The following is a 22,700-nucleotide window of genomic DNA, read 5'->3' on the forward strand; positions in this document are numbered from 1 at the left end:
TTTAAATTTTGTAAAAACTTAGGACTATTTGATATATGGAGATATAAAAACCCACTTTTGACAGAATACACTTGGAACAATGGAGATAAATCTCGACAGTCAAGAATAGATTTTTGGTTAATTTCTAATTCTTTAGAACAAAACACTAATAAAGTATCTGTAGAGCCATCAATATCTGACCATAAGATGATTTACCTTCTTATTAAAGTGAACAATGAAACTTCATATAAAGGATCCAAAACGTATTGGAAACTTAATAATAGTTTATTGGGAATTGATCATTTTAAGGATGAAATTAAAAAGACAATACAAAAATATTGGAATCAAGCTAAGCAAACTAATTTGTTCTGTAAAAATTGGGAGCTTATGAAGTTTCATATAAGATCTATTGCAGTTAATAGAGGCAAAGAGATTGCAAAGTCCAATAAATAAAAAAAAAGAGGAAATTATTAAAACTATATGTAACACCACTGATACGGGCAGAAATCATAATTTGTTGCTAAATTTGCAAGCTGAGTTAGATAAATTATATATGATTAAAGCAAAAGGAGCCTTTGTAAGATCACAAAGACGCAAGAAGGGGAAACTAACTCTAGATATTTTTATAATTTAGAGAAAAGAAATTGAGAATACACAACTATTAGGAAACGTAATATGAATGGACATGAAATACAAGGCCCTATTACAATCTCAAAATATGTTTCCAATTGTCATGGCAAGTTATATTCCAGCAATGCATGTTCAATAGACAAAATGGACGATTTTTTGGGACCCCTTTAACATAATATAGATAAGATCGATGAAGATTATAAAGCCTTGTGCGATAAAGATGTATCAATTCTAGAAATTAGAACAGCTATAAAAAAACTTAAATTGAACAAGTCCCCCGGTAATGATGGCTTAACTGCTGAATTTTTAAAAATATTTCAAGATGATTTAGTCAAATTTATTTTAATGGTATGTAAAGAATCTGTTGATCGGGGTGTTTTCGGGGTCCATGACTCAAGGCCTAATATCTTTAATTCCAAAACCTGATAAAGATCTTTTATTGTTGGATAATTGGCGACCTATTACCTTAATTAATAATGATAGAAAAATGATTGCTTCAATATTTGCTGAAAGATTAAAATCAGGACTAGAATCTATTATTGATGAGGCACAACCAGGTTTTATAAAAGGAAGATATATTAGTAATAATATTAGGCTTGTATTAGATCTTATAGAGTACAGTACAGTGAATTTGTTAATGAAGATAGTTTTATTTTATTTGTTGGTTTTTATAAGGCCTTTGATACAATTGAACATAATTTAATTTAAATTTATAGGTTTCAAAGTAGCTGTGTGAAATTAGCTACTGGAACTTCCTATAGATTTGAGATTAAAAGAGGGATTCCACAGGGCCGTCCTATTAGCCCATTGCTTTTTTTGCTGGTTACAGAGGTTATGGCCATTCATATTAAAAAATATTTTTTCCGTGGTATTAAAATACAAGATACAGGAATAAAGTACATACAATTGGCTGATGATACAACCCTTTTTAAAGAAATTACACAGAAGTTGAAAAGACAATTAAGTGTTTGAGAGTATTTTCATCTGTATCTGGTGTTTCTTTGAATATTAATTCAAAGAAACTAAATCATGTTTTTATAAACGCTCATGTGTAGGTTGTTGTTAATACATCATAGGTCAAAGAGAATATGGGTCACATGACCATAAAAATAATCATGCTACTCATACTATATAGAACGCACTTGTTTTAACGGCTGATACAGTAGGTAGGTACTTATTCAAAATTCAGTACGTACTGTCACAGTATGCGATTTTGGATGTAGCCATGGTCTTTTTCTCATGCTACCTGCAAACATTATAGAGTCCTGATTGAGAAACCTTATTGTGTTTCAAGCTCAATCAATATAAGTGTCTTTCTATGTTTGGTTTGGATTTATATTTTATTCAGTTGACTTTATGTATGAATTGTATTTCTTATGTTTGCTCTGTGGTATGTGTTTGTTAGCATGTTAACAGTCAGTTTGTGTATTTTATCTTAGAAGGACTGCTTTTGTATCGGCAGTTTTTCATACTGCTAATATGTTCACTACAAGGATATGGACTAAGGGGCATTGCTGAGATTACTACTGCACATCCTATCATGAACTGTTGGAGTGAATTTACTTAAGGCACGTGATTTTGGAGCACATGGTGGAAATCTATTGTTTGAGTCCAACATTGGGATTGGTTGGTCAGGATATCATCTTCATCATCCTCTTCATCTATGATAAGTACAACATATAAGGACACAAAAGGACAATTTGGACATTTTTCATTGGACATTGAATTGACATCGTTACCATCAATGATTCGTTCCCTTCATCTCGTCTTGTGATTTATCCATCTCGATTATTTTTATTCTTAATAATAATAATCTGGTAAAGAGCAATTTATGGTTTATTGATTTTCTTTGAGTGCTTCATATAACATAGGTTACATTAAGTATAGTTGGTGAATCCCTCCCTCATAATTATATGTAGTGTCCCCTTTCCTTGATAGAGAGTGAGGAATATTACAACGCAGCTAAAATTGGTTTCCTATTTCCAAAAAGCCCATAAAGATCTTCAAACTAGAGAAAATAAGAATTTGCATTAGCATTTGTAGATGCGAACTTGATCACTAAACATGTCATTTAACTATTGTGATATACTAATTATGGAAAATAAATCGCACTACAAACCCAAAAGGAAACTAATGTAAACGTAGCACCTGTTATATTTTTCTATACACCGAAATTTCAATTCCATATCAACTTAATACATGTCAAATTTAGTTCACATCATTATTCAATACAAAATTATAATCCTTCAGGGTAATACAAATTTCTGTAATATATATCTTACCAATTCAATATTACACTATCAGAAGAGAGCTGGCCCACCAGACCAACAACCTCCTTAGTTTGCTCACTTGTGCGTAAGGGCAAATACGTCAATGATCATTTTCTACCAATCGGGTACACTGGGAAAAGACATTTAAAAAAACACTCAAACTCGCCTTTCTACACTGAAAAGCCTCACACTTTCAGCAACCAACAACACAAAACAAAATAACGACAAGGTAAAAGCAGTTTAAAAAAAACTAGTCAGGGACACAACAGAGACACATTTTGAGTTACTGTAGGTTAGGCTGTGGTGCAGCGCTTCACGCACGGTTAGCCATGGTGCTGATGTGGATGATTGAGGTTCAAAGTGGTTCAATTTCCTCTCTTCCCCTAAAACTATATTTCACTCTAAACTCTCTATCTAATGAAAAAGTGGCAAAAGGCCAAAAAATACCATCTTTAAAAGGTTTTAGTGCTGTTAAACTGTTTTTCTATTCTTTTGTAAGGCAGAGAACATTCTGCCAATATTCACACTAGTGACTGATTCCTCCACGAACCAAAATTTTCAATTAGCCATCTCGGACTGCAGCAGGAATGAAAGATGGCTCTCTGTACACAGAATACAAAAGCAGCTCTCTGTATTTCTCAACCACCACAGTTAAACTGAAGCAGTCGTGTAAGGTGCACGTCTAGTATTCGACTTGTTGTTTAAACCCTTACAATACACTAACTAAGCCATTTTTGTATTTAAAGAGTACATAACATGAGATCATGAAAATGACATTTCATGCAGTGTGTAATGTTGGCGTGTTTGAAAGTAAGCAGTCTGCCAAGTTGTAAATCCGAAGGTGAATGAATTATTGGCTTGGAAAAAAGGGAGTCGACTCTGAATCACGCAAACGAGTCGTCCCTAGTTCGATTCGAGAACCGCCGCGGATGTACGTCACTACATATAGTCCCCGCCTACGTTTTTGTAGGACTGCCCACGAAAACTTCACTCTTCTCCCCCAAACACTGTAGCTCGTGAGCCTCATTCACGGTAGACCAATCACAGCAGACTAGACCATCTGACCAATCAGACTAGGCCAGCAGAAAGGAGGGGATTAGACAGATGAATCACAGAACGAATCATGTCAGAGTCAGTCAAGAAGTAATGTAAGAATAACTAGCTATTATTACGAAATAATTGTGTTTTTACACCTTCTGTGTACATAAACTTGTTGTTGGACACTCCATAAACCAAAGTAGGACCTTAAAAATCCCTAGTTATGTACTCTTTAAGTATTTGCGAGCACTAATTTAAGCAACTGCAATAGCTGTTTATCACTGTAACAAAGTAGATATTAAAAAGAAAAGCAACAAAAATACAATTTTACTGTAGTTTTTTATTCCTTTGTTTTTCTACCAAAACTTCAGCCCAAGAATAAATGCGGGCTAATAAGTAGTTTCTAACAAGACAAACTGTTTTTACGCCAATTGTGAATAATACCAAAATACACATTTCAAATTTCATACCCTCATTTACATGAAAGAGTTTATTTGGCTCTCTGGTGTGTTACCGTAAAGAAAGCCGATTTCTTGATATCAATCATATTACAGCGCAGTAGCTCGATAGAACATCAGGACCGCTTGATGAAGAGCAAAAGAGCTATCGCTCCACTCACGATACACTCAAGAGTATCTTTAATCTTATCACGTAATGCAGGGAACGTACTGCCACACACAAGTCCATCTGTGAAATTAACCATGACGGATCATGTAAACACATTGATTTCACAGGGTCAAGACTCAAGAAAAGGACACATGAAGTGATTGCTCTAGAGTCCATTACCTGAACCTATCGAATATGCACGGGTACGGAAAAGCCTCTACCTTTAACACAACATTTAACTCTTAAACTGTCAACATTAGGCTGAAAGCTGGTCCTTTCAACCACCTTACATAAAGCAGAAAGTAAATAAAGCGGAAAGCAGACCATCCAGGTATTCTAAATCTAGACCCAAATGTTGTGTTGACAAACTGGTTCTGACCTTATCCTTATTCTGTGTTTACTTGGGTTTGTGGGTTACAAGTAGAGTAGGTCCCAACAAACATAATCAATTTTATTTCACGTCAATGAATCAATGAATTGTGTGTGTTCGCTATGGTACAGCAAAACTATGCATGTCGTCACTATGTGGTATAATGACAGACTGCATCATGATGACGTCAACATCTGCAATGTTCTTGCCCAATATAGATGAACATTTGACCCTGTTTGACCCCATTCTTGTCTATGCTGTAAAAATCAACATACCGAAAAAAATACAATAATTCGTTCACTACAAAATGTCTTACAAATAAAACGCAAAAAGAGCACTGGGTTATAGAAAGAAATTCATCAATGTTGTGAATTATATGCTCTTGTCCAACACCACATTCCCAGCACCGCGTTTATGCCAGCAGGGAAGAAAAAGTTGAAACGGTTTCTCCAAAATTCAAAATAAAGACTTCTAAGATTTGTCTCCAAAAAAAGAAAATATACTACTACTGCTTTCACACATATCAGAGATCTCAGCAATGTCTCAAACTGTGTTCAGATTACAGAAAATATCAAAATCTGTGAAGAAAAAAACATTTAAATATGAGCTAACTTCTCGTTATTAGACCAAATTATCTAATCTGACAACGACATAAATTTTACACTCTCACCGCATGTTAACAGTTATGTACATTTATTTTGAACTTCTCCAATGAAATTTTAGGCAAAACACCCGAGGCTAAGCTGATGTTTAAACGAGTCATGACAGAGAGAGAATCATAAGAAAGGTAAAGCAGCAGTCATCCATAATAAAAGACGTGAAATGAACCTGACAGCAGTTTTTTCTGTTGCCTCTGGACCGTCTATAGGAATCTCATCAGCCAGGATCTGTTCTATCCGGCGTGGATCATCAGGAATATCCCTCTGAACTTTCACCTTTTCCTTTGTTCCTGTCCCAGCTGTCAGCGTGTTCCATAGTGCACTTTGAGACTTTGAGCCTGGAAACCAGATTACAATATTAATATCACCCACAAACCTTCTTACTTAAGTGTGAATGAGATCAACTAAACGACCAACTAGTGAGGTCTATACAGTTCACGTCTTTTGGTTATGCTAATTTTGACTCATATAACCTATAAAACCCTGATGGAAACGTTTGTAAAACAATATATCTCCGTAAAATCATTATTATCGTAATAATTTACCTCAAGACACGGCAGCAGTGGTGCCAGATTGGGTGGACAATTTCCATCCCAAAAACCCGCCCAAAGTTTGAGACTGTCCTCGCTGCGGCCTGTAGCGCGTGGATCATCCAATACGTAAATGGATGTTATAACACGCATGCGTGCCGGTGTATGTTTGATGATGTCACCAACACATGCGCAATGAGGTGGTGAACGGTAGAGCGCACGTGATGAGGAAATTCAGGAATGATTTTCAGGAAGTTGGATTGATTGATTGATAGTAGTGATGGTACAGGTACGGTTTTTGAATCTTTATTTCTATGTACGTAATATATTATTGATTTCTTTTGTAGTTATACCGTTACCTAGTAGAGTTAAATATCCAAAACAGCATAATTCTTAATGCGTATTGTGTATAACTGATAATGTGTATAATGTTTCCGTTGTTAAGAAATAAATAATGTGATTGATAAGTGTTGAACTTTTATAAAGCAAACAATTATTCTCATTATAGTCATACGCCTAATCTTGTAATCATATATACCTGTATAGATATACAGTATATATAATCATACACTAAAATAATATACTTTTGTATGATTATAATCATAAAATCGATGTGAAGAGGATGTTGTTTGACTAATCAATACATATATACCATTGTCTTGTTTTAGATGAATGTCTTTAAAAAAGGAAATTGCCCAGTAATTTCAAGGTGCACACAGTGCTGTGACCTATTTCACTGCCCTTTTTGTGAAACGTACAAAACAACGCAGGAACTGAGCATAAAAAACATATAGAAAATAATTTAAAGGTGGCAGTACATCATGATGGTGAGTTCAGGGCTTCCAATCTACCTATATTATTATTCTCTATACAATGATATAAGCTTATTGTTACGTCCCGTATTATTACGGGAATTTTGTTTTTGTTTCCTGTATTTTCCCGTTTCTATAATACACATAATAAATAATAATAAAGTTATTTTTTCAGATTATGTCATTGTAAAGTGCAATTTACACTGTAGAGGAAATGCACATTTTCAGTGTTGCTATTGCCCTGCCACTCTCATAAGGAAAGGGCAGTTAATGATGCATCTTCAAAAATGCAAATTAAAGTGGGGTATTCACGGCAAGGATGCTCATTCTCCCCTTGTCCATAGCCCAGCATCCAGTGCTCCACTTCCTACTGTGTCTGCTCAGATGCCACCAACACCTCTGTCAACACTTGCAACTTCTCCATTCGTACTTGAGAAAAGTACATTACAAGACTTCATATTACAAGAAAGCACACAGATATTCAAGAGCCCATAACATCAGGGCGGCATTTACTTTGTCAGTGTGTTGACAATAAAAATATATATACGCTGTAGAAAAATCTTTCAGTGCACCATTCATTCCCATACATGTACAGAAGAAGATTTGGGGAGCACAAGACAAATTAATTTGTGAGCTGGATCAGTGCAACCTAAATGCTGAATTTGCGCAAAGGAGTGGCTTGAGGGCATTTGAGTGCAGCCATCTCAGATCCTTGGCTTTCTGTCCTCAAAATGCTGAAAATTCTGTTAATCTTCGAGAAGACACCTTAACAGAAAGAAGGGTAAATGGTTCGGAGAAAACTGGAAAGATGCATGCATTGAAAGGAAGCACATGGCATACAAAGTTGATGTGCCACTCTTTGTAGACATTACATTTACTGCGCCCTCAACAAAAAAAATATATCCGTGTATGAGCCTAAATTATCATACTACTGCAGGCTTGGACGAGTGACTGTTGTATATGACAGTAAAAAGACAACATGGTCCTGTCCATGTAATAAAACAAAACAAGCCTGTGTACATAAAGCAATTGCCAAGTGGCATTTTTTTTCAATGTCAGAAGGCTCTTTTCCAAAGGTTTAAAACCACAGAATGTACTGATACCATGCCAACACCCTAACACCAAACTGAGGGTGTGGATAATTATGATCAACAGTACCCACCTACTACCAATAGCACAGAGAGGATGGTGTGCCGTTTAATTAAAAATAAATCTCTGCCCGTTGACCTTTCTGAAGATTTGACAAGTGGTCTACAACATGAAATTGCGACATCAACTAATCCCAGAAGAAACTGTCAGGGATGATACCGGAGTCAGATGCAGGTTAACATATTTATTAAACAGTTAGTCACAGACAGATATGGCATGTATTAGTTTCCACAAGACAGAAAAATAGGAGGCAACCAGGGCTTGGGGACAAAATGGCTCGAGCGCTCGGCCGTAATGACCATGGGGAGGCTGACAAGGCCGGGGATCGCCTCGAGGGAGGAGTGATAGTCCAAGTGTCACGATTGACGGTTTCGAAGTGAATTCTCCTCAAAGGAGAAGCGTTAGTCCAAACGTCACGATTGACGGTTCTGAAGTGGTTTCTCCTCAAAGGAGAAGCGTTAGTCCAAACGTCACGATTGACGGTTCCGAAGTGGATTCTCCTCAAAGGAGAAGGGCAGTTCAGCCGTAGTCCGTTCGTCAGAGCCAGGACCCACGGCAGAAGAAGTCAGCACAGCAACCCAGGAGACTCGAGCCTCCGGCGAAGAGAAACCAGGCAGAAGATAATCTCCCAGCCGGGAGAGAACTCACTTCGGCGACCCAAGAGTGGCGTGGGGCGAGGTCTAGCAGCCGTGGTCGCTGGGGTAAACAGAGTAGAAAATGCAGACACCCGGTAGTGGTAACAGCACTGGAGCCAGACAGGACAATTGGTGAGTACTAGGTAACAAGATAAGATGATAGCAAGGTTACAAGGCAAGATGGCAAGATAACTAGATATCACGACAAGGGTGGAAACTAGATTTCCAGACAAGGTACTAGAGAGGGTCTAAGACCGGCTATGCTATGCAGCAAAAGCTAACGATCCGTCACAAGACAAGAAAAACACAAGGAATAAGAAGGGGAAGAAATTAACGTGGAACGAGGGGCAGCTGGAGAGAGAGGACGAGCCCAGGTGATGTGAGGACAGCAAAAGTGGCTAATGATTAGAAGACAAGAGGGGCGGGGTCAAGCACGTGGACTTCTGAGCACATGGTGAACTGTTAAACAATGCCTAGTGCTTACACAACAAAAACAGAGGACAAAACATAAAACAGAAGTGCCAGACCCGGGACCCGACAGAAACGTTCTGCTCTGAATGTGAGGGCAATCATATGTTAAGTGGCCCCATTCTGATTACCTCAACGGCAAAGATTTTGACCTTTACTGGAGTAGTTGAAGGTAAAACATTTGAACAGTTGAAGAAACATTCTGAGTGTTTAAAAGATCTTTACAGTTACAGTGTTTAACATTTGTTTTTGTACTCCATTTAGGAATTTCAATTTACAACAAAGTATGTAACAACTGCAGCATGATGTACCGGTACCAGGAATTTACTGATGGCATACATAATTTCATTGACCACCTGTTCTTTACTACTGTGGAGCCCGTCTGTTTGGATAATTGCTTCAGAATTTCAGATTTTCGAACAAACACAAAAATTACTTGTTTTTCTAATTTTACATTTATGTGCTTACGCTTGCAGCTGGATTGTACCATTATCGCCGGTCGTAGGGGTGTAGTCTACAGCCGCCCACAGACCCACAACACTGTCGCGTTATGAAAGGCCTATGGTTTATCTAATCATATTTATTTCCCTTATGTATTACACATGTATTAAATATATATTTTACTAACACTACTGTCTGGTCTGTAATCATTAATCTATTCGACATCGGTTGCCGTTTTGGTTTTAGTCAGTAGATGGCAATGCTGCGGATCTGTATGTCATTGGGAACGGCCGGACAGCAAGTGCAGTGAGTGCACGCACAAAAAGTAGAAGTGATGGATAACTTGTATCAGTCGCAGCCCGAGATATTACGTACGGTGGCGTATTGCTGCCACATACATTTTATTTTTCCAATTCAATTATGTCATAATAACGAGATCATATGTCGTTAAAACAATATATTTTCTCGTTTTGACGGGATAATACAAGTGTAACTTTGGTTTGAGAAGTGGGGGGACACAAAATGGGGGGAAATGTTTTTGATTTGAATTCTATCACAAATTCAAAATACCTATGTTTTGCGTTGTTTTTGATTGTTTAAATTGATTAAACCAAAATGTGTTTTTATTGTGTAGCAAAAGTGGATGTTCATGAAGGGGGAAATGCGAGTACTGACTGAGAAACGGAGGAAAACTTGGCTTGTACACCTTAATCTGCGGTCGGAAGGAGACGAGGATGACTTTCTAAAATGTTGTCAAGCCTTGTCATTAACACTAACTGCTGTTAAAAGAACGAGTCCTTATTAAACAAAAAAAGTAATAAATCACGCGTTGCGCGTTTCTTCCCCACAAAAGTCCATTATAAGGAAACAGCTTAACATAGCCTACCGAAACAACGACCATGTAAAAACAGGTTTCTATCCAATTCAAATCAAAACCACGTGATTGAAAACAATCTTTCAGTAATCTTTTTTTAGAGTGTGCACGCGACGCGCGCATCGACACAGGCAGACTCTGTGTCCTGCTCGTTCCTAGGCTACGTCTCCGTGGCGATGACGGCATGTGGTTAAAAAATCGTTACAAACACATTTGAAAGTGAGGAGGACACGAACGGTATTTTGAAAAGTGAGGGGGACATGTCCCCCCTGTCCCCAGTGGAAATGACGTCCCTGGGATAATATGGCATTTAAATGATATATTTTCTTGTTATAAAGGGATAATATGACGTCTCATAATAATTACACATTAACCGTGAAAGCGACATGTTTTCTAGATGGACATTCTACCAACCGACGGATCACACTTTCATATGAATCAAGCGCACTCCATTCACTCATTGTCCAGACAATGTGGTTAACGTGCAAAGGTAACGGTGATCTGATATAAACAGTAGTACGCACTGTAAACCCCTACCACTGGCGATAATGGTACGATCCAGCTGCAAGCGCAAGCACATAAATGTAAAATTAGAAAAACAAGTATTTTTGTGTTTGTTCGAAAATCTGAAATTCTGAAGCAATTACCCAAACACGTATAATTGAAAATGAAACTGAGAGACAATTATCCATTTGTGAAGTACCCATGAAAATTGAAATTGAAAGTTTGAAACCAATTTTCATTTGATTAATTTTGACGGTGAAAATTGAAAAAAGAACTGCAAAGCGTTACACGGACCTTGTGATGTTAGGAACCTTTAAATAGAGATTATTGGAAGCTCATATTTGTGAAGATAATACAGGGACAATAGAAACTCAGATCTAAGATCTATAAATGTAATATTACATCATTTCAATATTACAAAATTTGCTTTGATTGTAAGGATGTGTCAGGATGTCAGTTGTTGAGCTTTTACTAGTCAGTAATTTGGTCAACTATTTTTTCCATATAATGTTAATAGTTGAAATGTTACTATTACAGTTTCCTTTATATTTCAATATTATTTTTGCAGTTTTCATTTTACTTTGGTTTTCTCTCAGGTGGCTGGGCAGTTATAACATGCCCTTGTGGAATAGTCTATTCCATCAAATTCAACATCAGAGCAGAGTCTCCAAGAGACTTTGCTGACTTGCTGCTAAATTGGAAGCACTTCCCTAATGTTGTAATATATGACTTCGCTAGAGGACTTGCAGCACATATAAACCTTCGTGAAGCAGAGTCTCTCCCTTTCAGTCCCTATGAAGGGAGACTTGCTGAACCCACCACAGAAAATATCCAGCTAGCAAAAGAAGGCAAGCTCAAAGTGAATCTACCCTGGCTGAAAATTAAGAAGGATGAGGAGTATACCAATTGCCATCCTCTTACTGGATCTTCAGAGCATTATGCTTTATATGACAGGTTTCATGAATACAACACCAAAGATCCAAGAGATGCCCTTAGGAGAGTCCAAGTAGTCCCTGAGCTTTGCAGATGGGTAAATACTCAAACAACTTTTCGCTGCAATGCGCAAAAACAATTATTTTCTCAACATGCTTACACCATCGGGACACATATTTTTGATGCGCAACATCATTCACCTTTATAACACAACACAGAATAAGAACATGGAGGACAACCTAAGAAAGGCTGTCTCACCAAGTAGTCAATTAACCTTGAATGGCTTTGGTCAGATTGTTTGGTAAGTTTCTGCTATTTCTAACAATTCTTAGTTATTCTGTCATGTATTCACTTCTCTTCTTGTACTATATTTAAAGGTACCCCTCCGCAGCTCCTCAATGTCAGTAAGACACAGACTGTTGAAGTTACACAAACAAGTCAAATACATTGTAAGTAAAATTAAGCTTAAAAAGATAATATTGAGAAAAACATTGCTCATACAAAATTGTGTCTTACTACTCTCTTTCAGACCTCAGTCAGGGTTCAATGAAGGACAAAGCATCCCTACAAAATGTGCAGCCAAACAGAGCATGCTGAATGCATCCACAAAGCACTGACCAGATGAATATGTTATGCTGACTTGTTTTGCGTTTCATGCCAAGAATATAACTGTATTATTACAGTTGTTTTTGTTTTTCTAGATAAACGATGCCTTAAATCAAAAGCTATCACAAAACCAATTTTTGGCTCAAGGGGGAACAACAATTCTTGACAGATCAGACTTACTTTAGGTCATCTAAATGATGTAGAAGGGATGGTGAGTATTATCACACATGTGATTATGCCTTTATTTTGTGATAAGTATGTTTAGAGAATATTAAGTTGTTTCCCCCCACATTTTTACAGATTTTAAATGCCTGCCTTTCAGATGTCAACGACATTGCTGACATGAGGGTAATTCTTTTCCTGTTTAGAATGCTTCTCCTGTTTTTTTCATGTTGTTTTTTGAGGGAGAATGAGTGAATAACAGTTCCTCATATACAATTTACACTGAACAAAATTATAAACGCAACACTTTTGTTTTTGCCCCCATTTTTCGTGAGCTGAACTCAAAGATCTAAGACTTTTTCTATGTATACAAAAGGCCTATTTCTTTCAATATTGTTCACAAATCTGTCTAAATCTGTGTTAGTGAGCACTTCTCCTTTGCCGAGATAATCCATCCACCTCACAGGTGTGGCATATCAAGATGCTGATTAGACAGCATGATTATTGCACAGGTGTGCCTTAGGCTGGCCACAATAAAAGGCCACTCTAAAATGTGCAGTTTTATCACACAGCACAATGCCTCAGATGTCGCAAGTTTTTAGGGAGCGTGCAATTGGCATGCTGACAGCAGTAATGTCCACCAGAGCTGTTGCCCGTGAATTGAATGTTCATTTCATTTTCAGTTCATGCTGTTATGATCCACGCGCTACAGGCCGCAGCGAGGAGATTTTAACTGCCAAAATAAAATATGTGATAGAAATGTATTGCAATGTCAATCAACTATGATAATGACCCTTTTATCTCCTTAAAACGAAGTATGACAAGATGACAAACGATAATAAAAACCAGGAAAACAGATTAAACGGATCAAACATATCAAATGCATTAAAGAGAGTTAGAAAATATGACTAATATGTCCAGAAACCACTTTAAAGCGACAATCAAGAAATTAACCAATGACTTTAACACAAAAAACACATGCATCACTATGCTAATATTTGTGCAAAAAAGTGCCTACTATAATTAATAGGAAAGCAACTTGAGTAGGCATTTTACACTCGTTCATGAACTTCATACACACCACGGCAGCAAAAAATTCATGATACATAGGCTATTAATACAATAAAACAAAAAAGAACAGCAGAAACAATAATGCACTTACCTTTGAAAGTCGCAGTACGTATTTCGTGAAATATATTTCGCAGAACATATAATGCGAAATGTAGCAAGTCCAGTAGCTGTCAAGAGTCTGTACAGTTTAAAGGTGTGCTGATGATGAACAGACGTACTATACTGCCGTATTCAGTTTGATTTCTTTTAAAAAAAATTATTTTAAAACTGTGCTCTGAATTCAGTTATAGTTTTATTTTCGAGTCGTATGTCACCACATGTGTAATCCACGTTGTGAGATTTGAGTTACTCACCCATTACCGTGCAATATATATTTGGGCCACTTTGGCATTGTGATCGCTTCAATAGGCTATACAAAATCTGGTCCTGTATCGCGCCAAAACCACGTCACTCACGAGTCGTCATCTCAACGGGATTGATTGACAGGTCTCCCCATCCCAGACCTGATTGGTTAAACTGAACCAATAAGGGCTATGTGTTTGTGACTGCACTACACATTATTTTCGAACGTTTTGAAATTACTTGACCAAATAAAAACAAAGAAAGGGCAAGCTGCTTGGGCGGCTTTTTAATTTCATAAGCAGCCCAAATTTTGTCCATTTTTCTCCGGTCTAACCCGTTCCAAAGAAGCCCAGGCCCAATCTGCTTTAAGATGCTTCAGCTGACTTGTTGCCTCGATGTCCCGTGAGGCAATAGTTGTGTCCCAATTCGGGGGCTGCAACCTTCTAAGGTCGCGGACTCAAAAACGAGAACTTGTTCTTCAAAGCACGCAGCCACAAAAGTCCAAGAAGCGAACTGAAATGAGAGAATCCTCGCGGAGGATTTCCTAATTGCGTCACCTGCTGCTCCTATTGCATGGTGACAGCAGCAGGACACAGCAGAGACGTTTCTGACTTTTTTAAACAAATACGGAGCCAGAAAAATGATATTTTATTTTGTATATTATGTTCCGTTGTGCTAAGTCTAGTCAGACACTGGCCGCTGAATCATCATGTCAACGGCGCCGCCATATTGGGAAGGGCACGACTGCTTATAAATGCATGCAAGCGGGGTTAGGTTGGTTTCACGATTCATTTAAGTGATTTGTTTCACGTCATATAATGTCCGTTGTAATGTATTTGTAGTAAATTCATGCAGCTGTTTATACTTCATTTGTTGTTTGCTCATCTGGATTTAATTTTATATATGTATGCACGCATGTACGTTTAGTTTAATCAGGGTCGGGGTGCCGTGGGGGAAAAAAACACTACAAAGGGGTGCCTTGCTTTCAAAAAGTTTGGGAACCACTGATCTAGTGGACTCTTTGCCAGAGCAAGTATTATTGTTTGGATCTAACAACAGATGCTGCCATCTAGTGGAGGACATGTGTAAAGAACTGTGCCCGTAACGGCAGCAAAATCAAACCCTCGCTTTGTCATGGTCTCTTGTAATGAGACTGTCTGTATAACAAATACTTATACTATGCAAACAGATTCCATCTACACCATCTCTCATTATTATGGAAACCAGATGTAAGATTTGCATAAACAAAATCTAGGTTCAGTTTAATTTGCAGTTTACAGAAGTGTTAAAATTAGTTTCTTTCTCAAAGTAAAATACTCACGTGCAAATCTTGCCAGTGGCCTGCTGTTGGTGTCACCATCCTCATTAGCCACTACAGAGAGAGAAAGAGAGTCAGGGTAATAAGACGCACAAACAAAGTCTCATGAGAGAGAGTCATGAAAACGTTTCAAAGGATAAGGCAATGTTTGAGACAAAAAGATTTTCACAGCTAATTTTTATGCATAATGTGAGTCTAATACAGTGAGCTGCTGGATGTGTGGAACACATTTAATATGCTTTCAAAGGCTGTTCTGTTAGTGTTTTAAATGGATCGTGGTCAGTGGGAGTCCAGGGGACTGTGATTATAAAAGAGAAAAAAATAATGCTTAGTGTGAAATGCATTCGTAACACCAAACGTTATGACATTTTCTGAAAATTAGTGGTGCTTGCCCATAGAAAATGTCCACCACCATCTTAAAGCATTGTGGGTGGATTTGAAAGCTTTGCTATTTCAGTAGCTAATAGTGATGCTTGCCTTACTAACCACTAATTATTTAAATGTTATACCATCATGGCTATGCATGTTTAAATTCCAGTTAAAAAGCTTTTAAAAATATGGTTTCTATAGTGCATTTGTGGCATTGGAAGACATTCTAGTTAGGTAATAAAAGAGCCGATGCACTGTACGGGATTCAAAGCTGGGAATGTTGTAAAATGTACAACACTTTACCATCCCCAATAAGCGTTGAGCTCTAGCAGCGGCTCATGGTCACGCTCCACTGGACCTGATTGACAACACGTTACACATAATGAGCTCAGAGCGCAACGAGCAATTGATCGCTCGGCCGTGTATCCATGACGACAGGCAGATGTTTTGTAAATGCCACGAGCTGTATGATATAAAACGTGAAGATGAGGTTCCCTGCTGCTTGCTGTAATGATCAACACATTGGCAAGTTTATACTACATCGTTATTTTTTCAATTAGGAAAGTGTTGAGTAGTTAAAAAAACTAGTTCAAATAAATTTGTTGCGAATAGTATTTGTTAAACAGAGCAATTGCATAAAAAACACCTCTGATGTTCCTATCATAACACCTCTTCTATTAGATTCACTCTGTTAGACTGCTGTCCTCCCACGTGGCTGTGAGCTTTCCAGAGAAACGTTTGATAAGTATGGAATCATGTAAAGTCATTAGTGAAAAATCATTTTAGACAGAGCGATCAGGACCCTTTTTTAATAATGACTCATGGAAACAAGTACTATATAAAGAAAGAGCTTAAAGGGATAGTCCACCCAAAAATCTGAATTCTGTCATGAATTATTATTCAGACAATTATTTAAGTTGTTCCAAACCTGTATACACTTCTTTATTTTATTGAACACAAAGAACGATATTTGGAAGAATGTTAGCAACTGAGATTTCCGGGACACCATTGACTAGTACAAAAATAAAATGGTGCCCCAGAACATTTTGCTTAGCCTACCTAAATTCTTCAAAATATCTCATTTTGGGTTCAGCAGAACAACAAAAAAATACAATACAATCATTTTTCCTACTATGGTAGGCAATAATATCCCAGAAATGTCAGTTGCTAACATTCTTCCAAATATCGTTCTTTGTGTTCAACAAAATAAAGAAATGTATACAGTTTTGGAACAACTTGAGGGTGATTAAATGATGGCAAACGTTTTATTTTTGGGTGGAGTATCCCTTTAAAAAGCAGTTTTCTGTCAGGAACGTTCACGGAGAGAACCCATGCGCAGGCAGCGGTGCAAAACACAAAACTTTATTTAACAAAACAAAAGCCCACGATGGGGAGAAAAACGAGAAAATAAGTATAAACTGAAACAAAAGACTTCCCACTAAAATGTACTCCTTTTCAACCACTTAGACAGGACTAGGTAAATAACAGGCATCAAAACACAAGCTAATCATCTGGACGTGGCAAGGTTTGAAGCACAACCAAACAGCACAGGACAGCAGACACAAGGGCATTAAATAGGGGAACTAACAAAGGATAAATAACAAGGGGCAGGTGTAGGGAATCAAACACTGATGGGAAGCTAAACAAGGAAACGAGGGGGCGGGGCCAAGAGACGAGACCGGAGAGAGCGCATGGCATGCCAAAACAAACAATGCCATGTCTCCCTCCCCACTAAACACGTGGGGCTGTAATGACCCTGCCACAAGACTAGAAACGCATGACAAGGTGAGGCACGATCATGACAGTTTTCTAGGAACGTGGCCAATAAGACAGTTTAGTGATGAATATACAAAAATATCTCAGATCAGAATCAGACATTTCAGAGCATGCCCACTTCTTTCCAATTATCTGTTATTGAAATGTGTGAATTCGTTGCATTTGGAGGGGAAAAAATCACATCTCTATATCTGTATCTTAATTAGATATCTTTTATCTTAGACAGCAACAACAAATGAGAATAAATCAACCATTTCTAACAATACTTCAAACTTTGCCCAAATTCCCAGAAACATCGTGACATGCATTTAAAGTCAGAGATTCGAGATTTTTCACCAAATTCTTCCCAGAACAATGATCAGACCTGTGCTATTCAGATGATTTCATAGCTCTAAGATCTTATCAACAATACACTTTTCCTCCTATTCTGACTTTATACAGGCATAACATAAACTATTATATTAATAAAATATCACAGCAAACTGCGAGTCTCCTGCGGTGATAAAAGCTTGTTTGGGTGTTTGTCCACGGTCAGGTGCATCATGCGGTTGCTATGGCGCTGTGGAGTTGTGTTCAACAATCCGACACTTTCAGATCATGTCCTGGAAACACATCCGTACTGAAATCAACAGATTTGTTTACATAAACCCCCCAAAAATGGAACAAACAACAATCCCTGTTATAGGAAAAAATGATGGTAGATTGCCAAGTCTGATTAGCTGAAGCCACAATCAAATCCCCTTTAAAAACATTATATTATATTATATTCATTTTTGGTTTCTTACCAATCGTGAAGTTGAATCCATCGATGCTGAAAGTGGCACTTCTGCCTTTGGTAAAGCCCTTTTTTCTCGAGTCTGTTTCTGTCATTTTTGCTCTCTATTTTTGCCAGCTCCTTCAGACTCACGACATTCGAAAGCTCTTCTTAGAAAAATCCCAAAGGTTTCGTATGGAGTTAAGTACACAAGTCGTTCGTCCTCCTGTTTTTCTATGTTTCCTGACCTCTTCTCACCGTAATCTCAGACAAGACACACTATTTTCTTTCTTTCCATCATTCCCAACCCCTGACGCTCTTAGTGTCTCATTTTTTCCCCCGCCGCACGTGAGTCCTCTCTCGACAGAGCACTTACAGTAGTGTACGGATGGATAACATAACACACACTGTCCCTCTCATCTACACCTCAACTCTGTCGTGTCTGCTCAGTGTGATGCTGTTGCGATGTTCGAATGCGCTTCCGTTCCTTCCGTGTGTGATTTTGTCACCTAATCGAAAGGATTTTTTGAACACATTCCCAGAAGTGTGTCCGTCTGGGCTGAGGCCATAAGATTTCCTTTATGTGTTTCTGTCAGGCATGAATCATTCATTTCTTTTCAAAGAACGCTTTTTTTTAAAGATAGAAAACTAGAGATGAATAGACTGGTGGAGGCTGGGGACAGGGCCGGATTATCCAATGGGCATTATGGGCACAGGCCCAGGGGCCCATGCGCGCTTGGGGCCCAGGCAAGAGAAAACATTTTCACATAACAGCGTTTACGCCATATTCATTCTGCCGTGTGCTTCTCTCTCCCACGCACATGGAGGTGCACACACAAAACAGTGTTTCTAAATTAGGAAGTCTGTCTTCTGATTTAATCACTTTTACGAGCCCTCCAGCGGCTTTTGTTTAGAAGAAGCGCATAGCGACAAATCTAGCGACTTCTTGGATAAACCTTAGCTTTCATTCAGTGGGAAAATATCGCCAGTGCTGCCCCACGAGCGCGAGGTCTCTCTTTCCCGGCAGGAAGAAGCAGCACCATACGACAGGTAACTCGTGAATAAAATGAGTACAAAACAGCGTTTCCAACAACCTGTCACTAGCTGGGTTTCCAACCAAAGTTGCCAATTTAGCTTATGCGCAAAATTGGAATATCGTATAAAACATTTGCGAATAAGCACCGTTTCCATCCAACTAGTCAACCGTCACTTCCTAATAAACTGGCACTAAATATCAGTAAGAAAAGTAAGAGAAGCCACTGAATATAATAGTTTTCATATATAATAATACTTGCGCAAACAGACGATTATGAAACACAATAAATGCGGTGCTTTGTGGATGCCTGCTGTTCGGGAAACACAGTCGTGACAGTTCTAAGAGGCAATTACAGAAATACTTGACGACTTTGCTCAGGCGTTTAAGAATGACCATCACAACATTTCTGATGCTGTGTCACAAGATCATTACTCTGGTTAGTCAGCTTACACCGGCCGTCTCATAGTGCAGTTAGGTGAGTTTTTGGAGGAATTTATTCGGCAAATGTGTTTCCATCTCCTATTATTCGCATTAACCCTTTTTCGCAAAAATGAAAAACCACCTCAAGCGATCTTAAAAACTTTTTTGCGAATTAAGTTTTTAATTAGAAATTTGGCGTTTCCATCACTCGTGTCTGATGCGAAACTTCAAAATAAGAATAAAACCAGAGTGATGGAAACCCGCTTACTGTTATCGACTGTTTGGATATATAAATATGAACAAAGTTCGTCGGTAAATATGCACATGGTTACCATGAGGCTGTGTGAAAGAACAAATAGTCGAAATCACCGCTTTTTATTCTAAGTTGTTAGATGATGTCACGTCATGAACTGACAACAGAAACTGAAAATATGTCAATGAGAACGATTTTATTGTTGTAAATATAATGAGTTGATATACCCTCGTGGCTGTCTTAAATCTTAAAAGATTAGAGGTTTTTTTACATTTGGTGGTGTTTCCTTGCCAATTGTGAATTATTTTATATTGATATAATGTTGATCAGTAACTGCCTTACTTTATCTAATAATGAAGGCTAAATATTGGTAATCCACAGTGCTTTTACATACATTGCAAAATGTTTTAAAAAAAAGATGTCATAATATATATGCTAAATAATACTTATAATACTTGTTAATGTCGTTTACTGTAACACATTACAAGCTTACTGTCATGGTTCTGCCCCACCTTGTCTTGCTTCTCTTGACCTAGTGGCAGAATCATGATAGAACCTCTTGTTTTATGTGGAGAGTGACGTTTTGTCCCTGTTGGTCTTCCACTCTCCGGTGTGGCGTCTCTGTTCCCGCCCTTTCGTCTCCTCGTTATTGTTGTTAATTAGTTCATGTCCTGCACCTGTCCCTCTTGATTTATCCCCTTTATAATGCCCTTGTGTCTTCTGTCTCGTGCTGGTTCATTGTACTGTGTCGTGTTTGTGTAATGTGGTGAGTTCCTGTCTTTGAGTTAGTTTAGTTTATTTTGTAGTTGTGATGTGTTTTAGTCTAGTCCTGTTAGTTTAGTTAGTCTTGTTCCTGTTTCATGTTTGTTACTTTACCCCCACGTGGGTCTTTGTTTTGTTGCTTTTTATTTATTAAAGTTTGTGTTAACCCCTTACCCGCTGTCTGCACCTGGGTCCTCTGTCTCCGTGTCTCTCACCACCCACCATTAGTGGCAGAATGAACCAGCCATTTTCGACCCAGCAGACAGAGGGATCTCAGCGGGAGGGTTCGATGCCGCCGGACTCCCTTCCAGGGTTGAATCCGCCGGACTCCCTTGGAGGGTAGAGGCCGCCGGGCTCCAGTCCAGAGTCGGGCCCGCCGGACTCCCTTCCGGGGTCGAGACTGCCGGAACCCCGTCCAGGATCGAGACCGCCGGGCTCCCTTCCAGGGTTGAGGTCATCGGATTCCCATCCAGGGTTGAGGCCGCCGGTGTCCTGTTCCCGCTGCAGATCCCTGCCGGCCTCCCAGCTGGTGCCCAGGCCTGTCGAGTTGACTGTTTGTGTGTGTTTGTTCTTGTTTGCTGCCCAGCTGCCAGAGAGCGCTGCCCAGCCGTCGGAGATGCTGCCCAGCTGCCAGAGAGCGCTGCCCAGCCGTCGGAGATGCTGCCCAGCTGCCAGAGAGCGCTGCCCAGCGGCCGACATCCTGTCCTGTCATGTCGACATCCAGGCCTGCCCAGCCGGTGATAGCTGGTCTCCCAGCCGGCCATCCAGCCGGCGCCATGTCCTGTCCAGCCGGCCATCCAGCCGGCGCCATGTCCTGTCCAGCCGGCCTTCCAGCCGGCGCCATGTCCTGTCCAGCCGGCCTCCAGCCGCGCCATGTTACTGTCCAGCCGGCCTTCAGCCTGTTCCAGCCGGTCATGTGTTGTCCAGCCGGCCTTCGTGCCGGCACCATGTCTTTGTTTGGACTTTTTTTTCCCTATGTATCACGTTTTGGTCGTGTTTTGTATAATGTTTTTTTGTCTCAGTCTGTCTAGTCTGTTTACTGTCATGGTTCTGCCCCACCTTGTCTTGCTTCTCTTGACCTAGTGGCAGAATCATGATAGAACCTCTTGTTTTATGTGGAGAGTGACGTTTTGTCCCTGTTGGTCTTCCACTCTCCGGTGTGGCGTCTCTGTTCCCGCCCTTTCGTCTCCTCGTTATTGTTTGTTAATTAGTTCATGTCCTGCACCTGTCCCCTCTTGATTTATCCCCTTTATAATGCCCTTGTGTCTTCTGTCTCGTGCTGGTTAATTGTACTGTGTCGTGTTTGTGTAATGTGGTGAGTTCCTGTCTTTGAGTTAGTTTAGTTTATTTTGTAGTTGTGATGTGTTTTAGTCTAGTCCTGTTAGTTTAGTTAGTCTTGTTCCTGTTTCCATGTTTCTTACTTTACCCCCACGTGGGTCTTTGTTTTGTTGCTTTTTATTTATTAAAGTTTGTGTTAACCCCTTACCCGCTGTCTGCACCTGGGTCCTCTGTCTCCGTGTCTCTCACCACCCACCATTCGTGGCACGTTATTATGTAAGTGAGTCCAGAGGTGCTTGTTAGACAAATAAAGTTTAACAAATGCAAATTACTCTTGTAGTATAATCATTGACAAAGACTGCCCTGCCCGTTTAGTCTTTGAAAAAATGAAGATGGAAATATTTTAGAATTGCATTTAAGAATATTTTTAAAAACTTTCTGTAATTTATCTGAAGAAAGTTCTTATATTTTCTCTTAAGAACAGTTTTGTGAATCTGGCATGTTTGTGTTGAATTATGGAAGAATCTGATAGAACTGAATTAAAAGGTTGAGGTGTGGTAGTGTGTGCTTGAATATGCCAGTGAGTTACAGTATGCAGGGAAAGGTCTTAATATTGTTGTTGCTGGTCCAGGAAGGCCTTGTTGCAGTCTTGTTG

General features: G+C 38.9%; 1 protein-coding gene across 2 annotated transcripts in view; it reads right to left on the reverse strand.

Annotated features, from left to right (window-relative positions):
- pde1cb (phosphodiesterase 1C, calmodulin-dependent b) overlaps positions 1-22,700 on the reverse strand; it is a 97,667-nt gene that overhangs the window by 70,828 nt on the left and 4,139 nt on the right. Inside the window, exons 1-3 of one of the 2 annotated variants that reach the window (XM_057334607.1) lie at positions 18,328-18,804; positions 15,401-15,451; positions 5,722-5,890 (exon numbers count right to left, since the gene is read on the reverse strand). In XM_057334607.1, the coding sequence (XP_057190590.1) occupies positions 5,722-5,890; positions 15,401-15,451; positions 18,328-18,412 (305 nt within the window). In that variant the 5' untranslated portion in view covers positions 18,413-18,804. Of the gene's footprint in view, positions 1-5,721; positions 5,891-15,400; positions 15,452-18,327; positions 18,805-22,700 lie in introns of those variants that run through there. The other variant, XM_057334606.1, reaches the window with a different exon arrangement.

This window comes from Triplophysa rosa, linkage group LG5 (assembly GCF_024868665.1).
Source record: "Triplophysa rosa linkage group LG5, Trosa_1v2, whole genome shotgun sequence".
Classification (NCBI taxonomy): Eukaryota; Metazoa; Chordata; class Actinopteri; order Cypriniformes; family Nemacheilidae; genus Triplophysa; species Triplophysa rosa.